At 29.8% G+C, this 10,092-nt stretch overlaps 1 protein-coding gene across 1 annotated transcript in view; it reads left to right on the top strand.

The window, feature by feature from the left end:
- The first annotated feature begins 3,147 nt into the window (after window positions 1–3,147).
- The window catches only part of LOC106680992 (probable cytochrome P450 6a17), a 13,480-nt gene continuing 6,535 nt past the window's right edge, over window positions 3,148–10,092 (top strand). The window contains exons 1-5 of the mRNA XM_014421076.1: window positions 3,148–3,231; window positions 6,087–6,281; window positions 6,386–6,577; window positions 8,472–8,604; window positions 8,924–9,117. Coding sequence (XP_014276562.1) covers window positions 6,106–6,281; window positions 6,386–6,577; window positions 8,472–8,604; window positions 8,924–9,117 — 695 coding nt within the window. The 5' untranslated portion in view covers window positions 3,148–3,231; window positions 6,087–6,105. The remainder of the gene's footprint in view (window positions 3,232–6,086; window positions 6,282–6,385; window positions 6,578–8,471; window positions 8,605–8,923; window positions 9,118–10,092) is intronic.

Raw genomic sequence — 10,092 nt, 5'->3', positions numbered from 1 at the left:
TATTATAATTAAATATATCATATTATAATTAAATTATCCAGATATAGTAATAAGCTATTTGTTCTTTTTTGACCGCAACCCTAACCATCTTCTTATATATTTTGATAATTAATAAGTAACTGACAAAATGAGAATTTTTATAAAGTTAAATTGTTTGTTAATTACAATGTGTCTTCGACAAGGAGTCACTTACGATGATTGCATAGAAACATTGTTATCTTATGAAAACAAATTTTCAAAAAAGATTTTTTGTTTAAACATATCGCCGGTTTGCAAGAAGACTGTAACAACTTAAATTTGAACGATGAAACGATTGCAATTTTTATCTATATTTTTATGTGAAAGAGAGTTACAAGTTATAATTCTTACAGTGCCATCTACCAGTTGCAGTAAGAATTACAACTTGTAGACCTTTCACATTAAAATATAGACAAATTGTAGTCGTTTCATTGTGAAAACATAAACAATTATTTTGATTTTGTGATAGTCTTATTCCAAATCCGTGATACGGCGCTGCGAATAATCTTTGTTATTAACAGCATCGCTTATTATAAATAGTATAGTTGAACGTTCACTTTTACAAAATAATATTTTACATTACATTACTGTATAATTTATACAATTAAAGGAATAGAGTGATTTCGTTTTTATTTAGTGTTTAATATGTTTAGGTAAAAAATAACGAAGCTAAGGAGTCTTCAGAAGATAGCTCCTATCTAAGTATGATGTATTAGACATGCCTACTTAGAATTGGCATACAGCCACATCATTTTTCAATAAATTAAGAACAAGCAACCATATCCAGAAATTAAGCGATGATTTTAAATTACGCTACGAGAGATTGAAAATATGGAATGAGATATCCATATGGAGGATTATCATGCTAATTTTAGCTCAAGTTGAAAATATTGAGTCATCGAATCATTACCTGACCTTGAAGCTAGGATGCTAAAAAAAATATATAACATGGGAGTGGTTGTAGCAGCGTAGCTAAGGTCGAATTTGGCCGAGATCTCGCACACCATATTCATAAACATTTTTTTTATGACAGATTTGAGATATTTCTCATTAATTATGTGTTTCTTCTTGAAAACGGATTTTAGTATTTTTATTACCCTTTCTTATACCATATGCTATGCCAGAATTAATATGAATTCTACTCCTTTCATGAAATTAGTTTGTTTTTTTTTAACAGATTTTTCCTTAATTACTACACATCTATTGAATTTTTTGCGTAGAAAAATACGCTAAGGCTCAAAATACATATCATTTAATAATAAATAGATATTACAGGGTCAATATTTTGATAAGATATTGTTTAGTAAAAATAATCGTTTCAAAATCTTGAGTAATCTTCAATATTACTCTTTATGATTGAAGGTTTATGATTTCAGATTTAAAATTAAAATTTTATTATATAGTTTAATTTAATTTATTATATATAAAAAAATATATGATATATTTTATTAAAAAAAAATAAAACGAAAAAAGACCTGCGTTCATAGCATGTAGCGTGGTGTGATCCAATCCAATCAAATCCACTGAGGTATGTTCATTTTCAAAACATCACCGAATCGATGGTGAAAATCTGAATGGAGAGCATCAAAGTGCTCACAACAAGAAAGTTTCCATCTTTATTTTCTTCTGTAGATACACTTTGAAACTGGCTGAATTTCCTTCGTCCAAACTTCCATTGGTACAAAAGAAGTTTGGGAGAAATAACAGATTTTGTTTTTATGAAATTCACTTCATCACCTTGAAGCTGAAGACTGCTTTTATTAAACGTTTAAAGAAGCCTGTAAAGAAGCTATGAGAGTGGTCTGAAAAGTTTCCGACCGCAACGTGAAGATGGTAGCACTCGTAAATAAAAGCAAGTGAATTTCGTTGTTCATCTGTTGACAGTTACCCACCAAAGCCATTTTGGACACACAATGTTTATGTAACAGTCGGTTGAGTGAGTTCATGTGAGTGTTTTTGTGAAAATGGATAAAATCGAGTATCGAGTTGTAATTAAATATTTGTTTTTAAAAGGCAAAACGCCAACGCAAATCAAAGATGAGTTGGATTCTGTGTATGGGGATTCTGCACCATCATTTACCACTGTGCAATTATGAGCAGCTGAATTTAAACATGGCCGTAAGAGCTTGGGAGACGATGAACGTTCGGGACGTCCAAAAACTGCAACTAGCGACGAAAACATCGCCAAAGTTCACCAAATTAAATCAACATTTAGATATGAGAACACTTTCCGCACGTTTGGTGCCGCGTTTGCTGAAGTTAGACCAAAAATGTGTGGGGTTGAACATATCCAACGCTCTGTTGGCGCAATTAATTCAAGTTTTGGCACCGATTAGTTACTGTAAATGAAACTTGGATACACCATTATAATGGATGTTTGAATCAAAAATACAGTCCAAACAGTAGACTCCCAAGAGGGAACCTGCTCCAAAAAAAGCCAAAACTGTTTCTAGGCTAGGAAAGTGATGGCGACTATTTTTTGGGATATTCATGGAGTTAATTTTAATCGACTATCTTCAAAAAGGAAAACTATTTCAGGAGCATACTACGCATCATTACATGACAAGCTGAATTATGATCATTAATCTTCTTTTTTTTTTTTACTATAGGATATTAGTTATAAAAAGCCACGACAATGGAAATTCAAAACTTCTCAACTGCAGCCGACTTGCGTAAAAGCAAATTTTGATAATAAATAAATAAATAAATATATATCGGATATTACATACATTAAATGGTTAAAAACCATTTGTTCTTTTTTGACCGCAACCCTGACCATCTTCTTCTTATGATAAAAATATAATTAAAGTGTTTTTTTTGTAAACTTTCAATTAAAATAAAATACAGAAAATTCTTCTCGAGTGAGATATAAAAATAAAAATTAGATGTATTTGAATATTAAAATGTTTATCTAGGCATATTTATTAGGGCATAAAAGTGGTCATGAAAGTAACAGAGTATTAAAATATTGCCTTACAATTTTAAAAGCCGAAAATATATTACTTTAAGTACAGACATTTTTGGGTGAAATTAAGAAATGCTATCTTGTGAACCCCTTTCTCAATCACAGTGACCCAATCTCCACTTTGACGTTATCATATGCCTGGTGTCCAATTGGATTACGCAATGGTTCTATTGGCCATGTCCTTCATGTATTGTAAGAGCTCAGTTGGGGCTGAGCTACACCCTACGATACTCCAGGTTGCACTGAAGGTAATGGATATCTCAAAAACGGTTTTCACAAAAACAGTTACCAAATTAGTGCTTTAGCGTATTTAGGTTTATTTATCGCAAGTGTCCTAACATACTACAATTATCGATTTTATGCTTCCTATGATAGCATCAACACGATTTAATGAAACGTCGGCCAAAACTAATAAAAATTATTATATTGTTTGTTATATTTCCGTTATGTATTTATAATAGTTTACGATGCTAGCGATACGGTAAAATTAAGTAGGTAAAAATCTATAAGAATTTAAGATCGGCCATCATGTATTTCTTAAAAATTGACTAAATATAGGAAAGTATTTATTTTCAGGAAAATATTTTGACGATAACACGTTGTAAATATGGAGAAAAAACACATAAACTCAAAACTTATCAATTGAGCCGTATTTAATATTTATTTTTTTGAATAATAGTATTTAGTTATCCTGTAAAAAAAATCATACCTTAGTCAGAAAGGGACGTTGATTTGATTCCCATCTGTAAAGGAAAATTTTTATTTTATAAGATGAAGTTAATATCAACCTTTACGCCCTGGATACTGTAATTAAATTGCTATTCTACTCAAGTTAAAAAGGTTGTTAATATTAAGATTTATTAATTAGTTCACAAGGTATTAGGTATTTATTAATTATTTCACCTGTAAAGCCATCCTCATTTACAAAATTTCTAATGTTGTTCTGTGGAATTAATAAAATCTCCAATATTACTTCCACGTATTTTATCAATTTTGAAGATATCTTCCTTGAATTTTTACCTGTATATGTGGAAATGTTATCAGAATTTCATTAATTTAACAGGTAAAATCGTTAGAAATGTTATAGTTTACTTGATAGGCTGAGACGTTGTTCCTGAAATATAGATTTCTCAAAATAAATTAACTAACTACTAATCTTTCAGTAGATTTTTAAGAAATTTTGTTTTTAAAAAGCTATATCTCGAGAACTATGGGACGTAAATAGCTCTTTTAGGGCTTATATTTCAGCAAATTTACTCTTCTTTAAATAATGTTCTCTTAGATTTTCTAGTGTTGTTGGTAGTTTTAAGATATAGATCTCCGAATGAAAAATTAATGTTTTTTAAGGTTCTTAAACAGCCTCCATTTTTATTCCCCCTACCTATACTTGGCAGACTCAACAATTTTGACTAGTAATTATACATATTTTTCATTGAAGAATCAAAAATTGGGGTGAGATAACTGCCTTTTTTTCTTTCGGGTTCTTGTACTATATGGAATGCGGCTTGAACCAGAACTGTTAGAAAGCTATATTTCGAAAACTATTTAACGTAAATAACTCTATTAAGGCTTATATTTTAACAAATTTATTTTTCTTTAAATGACGTTCTCTTAGGTTTTCTTGTCTTGTTCCTACTTTTTAAGATATAGATCTCCGAATGAAAAATTAGTTTTTTTTAACGCTTTGAAACAGTCGCCATTTTTTATTCCCCCAACCTATACTTGGCAGACTCATCAATTTTGACTGGTAATTATACATAGTTTTCATTAAAGTAATCAAAAATTGGGGCGAGATTACCGCCTTTTTTCTCCTCTTGGGCTCTTTTACAAATAACCCAAAGACCTGCCAAATAAAAATTTCAGGTAAATATTGACGCATTGTGCTGCGTCCAATACTGGCAGAAATTAAACAGAAAAAGACTGTCATGTCACAATTTTTGGTACGAGTTCATATTTTATTTTTTCAGATGAGTTTAATTTCTACAGGGGAATACTATTGTTATTAAGGAAATATATATTAAATACGGCTCTACTTATAAGTTTTAAAATATAAACAAGTTTTTCTCTCAATATATTACTAAATTGGACCTTTATTTATGGAACCAAGTTTCTGACTGGTTGATCGACAATTCTTCATAAATTTTATTGACCAAATAATCTATACTTACCTAAATGACGGGAACTAAAACGAAATAATTAGTTGTTTCTATTAGCCAATTTCAGCAAAAAAATTTGTTATTACAGACAGTTCTGCCCTGAAGATGCCCCACCTAAATTAGTCCTGTAATGATGTCCTGTAATAAATGCTATTATGATTACTACAATTATAATACTTGTATGTGCATATATTTATGGCAATATGTTGTGATATAATTTGGTTCTGGTTGAAGTTATTACGACTGAAAGACCTTTTGCGGTCCTACAGTGATAAGGAGAGCTTATTGAGCCAATCTGAGGATTCAAGTAGTAGAGTGCACAAGTGGGTGGCGATACAAACTATTAAGCCGATTTTGATATAATTTTGTACAAATGTTCTTATTAACAGACTAAGATGTTTCAGGTTCATCTTGGTTCGTAACCTCAGTGAATGCATACAAACATTCTGGCGGTAAATTTCTCATCTTCTAGATATAAATATGATCCAAGACCCATGCATTCTAAAACAGGGAAGCTGTTGATATAATTTAGTACATATTTCTTGAATGAAAGAATTATTGATAGTATTTATCTCTCCTTGGATTTCTTCCGTTAAACAAACTTGGACTGCTGCAGATATATTTCTTATTAAAACTCCATTCAGTACCATCCATCCTTTTTAATTTTCATCTTTTTTTTATTGATGATCTATTGAACGGTTTTAAGTGACTGTCAAGCGAAGTCCTAATCATATGATTTTCCAACATCTTTTCCCTCACTATCATCTCAGTCATAAGCCCCCTCCAGGTGAGATGGCCTATGTTTCTATTTAATCCAGGTAGAACGCCTTAGCCAGAGTAACAGAAAAAAAAATTCTAAATTAATAAGTGCCTTACTTAATAAATTGTAATTGCATCATTTTGATTATCCACATCTTAGTTTCAAATTTATTTTATTTGTATAACAGGTTTGGTAGTTTTTAAACCATGCTATTGGAGATAATTTTGCTATTTGTGAGTACCTTATTTGTATATAACTGGTGGGCTCATGGCTACTGGAAACGGAGAAACGTGTTTTCTCTCCCAACGGTATTCCTTTTTGGAAATTTCTGGGAATTAATAGTGAAACATAAATTGTCTGTTATGTTCTGTGATATGTACAAGTAAGTAATCTATAATAATCTTATTTTGCTTATATTTTAATTTATGAAAAATCCTTTAAAAAGAGGTAATATTTATCGTGATCATTTCTACTGCGTTGTTTTAGAAAATATAAAAAGGAAAAAATGATTGGTTTCTACTCTTTCTATAAGCCAATGATGTTTGTGAGTGATCCAGAAATTATACAAAAGGTCCTAGTAACTGATTTCAACAGCTTCAGTAATAATGGCCTTGAAGTGGACAAAGATATTGATCCAATATCGGGATATAATCCATTTTCAGCAAAGACAGTACCTGTGTAAGTAATAATGGTAATTAATGTTGTAGTTACATAAATATTTAAAATTAAATAAATAAATACCTTTTCTTACTTAAGCTACGTTGTCACTGATTGTAACAACCCCGTTGTGAACATATGTTTTATGCTCACACCCCTAAGGTGAAGAATTTATCTTATCATAATACATCAAAGTTAGGTTTTAAACAAATCTAACATAACCTGAACATTCAACTAAAAATGCGGAAACTGGCCATAAATTTTATCTTAGCCTTTCCATAAAAACTGAAAAAATATCCCGGAGTTTCGGGTTATAATGTCGGTAGGCGTGGTGGACCAGAAACTAATTAATTTTCAGATTTTTGTGGATATCTCAAAAACTATGAGTTAAATTCTACAGACAAATAATACTATTAATTAAATATTATTATAATTACAATTAAAATTATTATTAATGCTAAAGATTATATTATTAAAAAATTATTCTTCACCATCTTGTTCATATTTGAAATTATTCGGTCAATTAGACGTAATTAGAATTAAGACGTAAAAAGAATTAAATTCATACAATCTGTAAAAATTGTTCCAAAATTAATGAAATTTCTATTTTCAGAGGAGATGATACCACTGTTTAGTATAATTTGTTTATTTAAAAAACGAATTATAATCTAAATTTTCTTTGTTTTAAAGATTCTAAAAATTAATCATATGTAACCAAAACCGGCAACAAAATTATATCTGTACTCAATCAATTAATAATTCATTGATTAATGTTAAAGTTGCTTTTGATTTCACTTTATTAGTATATAATACGTTCAAATTTTTTAATAGATCTGCTCTGAAATGATCAAATTAAATATTTAAAAAATAATAATTTATTTTAACTTATTTGTTAATTTTAGTTATTCAAAAACAAAGTCAACTAATTCTTAATTAATTGATATCGAACGCATTTTTGTTAACAGTTTCAGCAATGTATAGTTGATGTTTTGAATCACTAAAACAATTTTTTTATTATAATTAAAAGTTAATGAACAAATACAACTTTTTTACCGAAACTAAAAATTCCAAAAATTGTATCTCCATGACTATTGATTTCATCAGATCGCAATGAAGATTTGATCAAGATCTTCTCTATCTATTATGTAAAAATGAATTTTTGTTTGTTCTTACTTTATGCACCGTTCATACAATTTTGATGTGAATTTTTACTAAATGTTCAGGATTTTCCAGGAAAGAATATAGGCTTGGCCGATTATTTTAGAAAAAGCAAATCATATTCGTTTTTAACGTGCTTTGAAACCCTCGAATACTATTTTTTAAATAAATTAAGAATTAGAAAATGTTCACCTTATTGTTCAGTTTATTTGGATAAATTTGTTTTTATTCCGGTGACCATTGTTTATATAATCATTTATAACGCTTTTGTATTTTATTCTATTCAAACGCTAATTAAACAGTTGGAAAGCTGAATGTCCCCTTGTTTAACCTATATTAACAAAATTTATATTTAATGCCGTTATAAGGACGAAATATTAGTTTAAATAAAGAAAAACTTTCTCTTCTTTTAACCTACAATATAGCGAAGCATCGCAGGCTCGGCTAGTTATTAAATGCATTACCCAAAGAATTAATTTTCTTACAATGTTTTGTCTTCTTTAATTCATGTAGTTCTTAAAATACTTCTTCTAGAGAAAGTCATAACCATATTACGCCTTTTTTTAAGAGAATCAGCTTTAAGGTTGCTTGGTTCAATTATCATATAATTTTTAATTATATTTTATGAAAAACAAAATCTACCTTTCTTGAAACACACTGTTCCTCCATACTTTCAAATCCCAAGGAATGAAATCATTCTTCATTTGTTTTACAGAATTTAAAATTTAAGATCTAATAAGTTGCTTAATTTCTACAGGTGGAAAGAATTGAGAAGCATTCAATCTGCGAACCAGTCTCCATTGAAATTAAAAGAAGTTGTTCCTAACATGATCAAAATAGGGGAGTTAATGTATGGCTATATTAACAATAAGAAAAACCAGCCTATTCCGGTAATTAAATAAGGTTTTGATATAGACGAAGATTCTTTATATACTTTTGGGTCAATATATCTCAACAATAATAATGGAGAAGGTATAAAATATTTTTCAAAGTATAAAATTATTTATTACTATCATTGATATGATGACAGGATATTGGCCTAAGTATTCTACTAATAATAAAAATATTACACTAATACACCTAAAGTTTGTTTCTTATTCTATTACAATGCTTCTTAAACCAACAAACAAAATAACCCTAAAAATTAATATTTAAATAATTATTAAATTATTATTGATTTACAATAATTACAATTGCATAATGTTGCAGGCGTTGGACATTGCAATACGTGCAGCAGTCGACTCAGCCGTAGCTCATGGTTATGGAATAGAGCCGAAGTCATTTTTAGACTCTGAATTCACTTTCCTGAAATTCGCTAATGTTGAAAAACTTTTTTCTGCTACCTTTGTGACCATGGTCGCTGGATTTCTTTTCCCGTTGGTAAACCGGCTCTTTCGCTTAAGGTGGTACCAGTTTGTATTTCTAATGTTTAAATTATAAAGTTTTTATTGTAATGTGTTATGACACTAAACTTTTCAACGTAATCGCATTTGTAACTTGTTACCAGAAGAACAAACGAAATGAATGAAGAAGAAAAATTCGATTTATCATTCGAGAATAAAATCTAAGGGAGGAGGCGTTTTTGAATCATTTGTGTTAAGAAAAATATATTTGCGCATTGTCCAGGAAAAGTTAGGGATCTGATTGGAGAAAATTAATACCAAACAGTTTTCTCACTAATCCCCAACTTTTCTCCGCATTCGCGTCAAATTGGACTATTCGTTTTCGAAATACAAGTGTGCCGTAGAAAATAAGTTTCCCTATGTATTAGCGAAAGTAGAGGACAGAAACACATAAAACAGATGTGGAACTATGTACCCACCTGCACAATTTCTTAAACGTCGGAATCACTCCCAGAACACAAACTCGACTACACGGGACTCAATGTCTAGATATAGTTACAGGATTTTGATTTTTGAGGATATAAATTATTCATTACTTCTGAAGGGAAGATGGTTAGGGGTGCGGTCAGCTGTAAAATACAAATAAACAAAAACTGATTTATTTGTGCCAACATTTTGATTTTTTTAGGCCTTCATCAGGACTAAAAGAACAAAAAAGAGTTAACAACTATCATTCAGAAAAACATAAAAATAAAGGAAAATAAATAAACAATATTGGAAACATACATAACTATGAATTAAGTAAAAAGTAGTTGATTAACAATAATAGAAGTAGATTGTAGTTGATCGATACCTTTGGATGATGAAATGTACCAGGTCATTCAAAAAGTCCTGTCGTTTTTTGGGGGGAAATTATAAATAAATAAATATTTTCAAATAATCACCTTTATTCATCAAAATATCCACCGTTACAGTCGGTAACCTTCTCCCAACGAGATGGTAAAGCCCAAATTCCTTCCTTAAAAAACTGTTGAT

This window comes from Halyomorpha halys, unplaced genomic scaffold (assembly GCF_000696795.3).
Source record: "Halyomorpha halys isolate HHAL.00 unplaced genomic scaffold, Hhal_1.1 Scaffold302.1, whole genome shotgun sequence".
Taxonomy (NCBI): Eukaryota; Metazoa; Arthropoda; class Insecta; order Hemiptera; family Pentatomidae; genus Halyomorpha; species Halyomorpha halys.
This window is presented reverse-complemented; position numbering and strand designations above follow the sequence as displayed.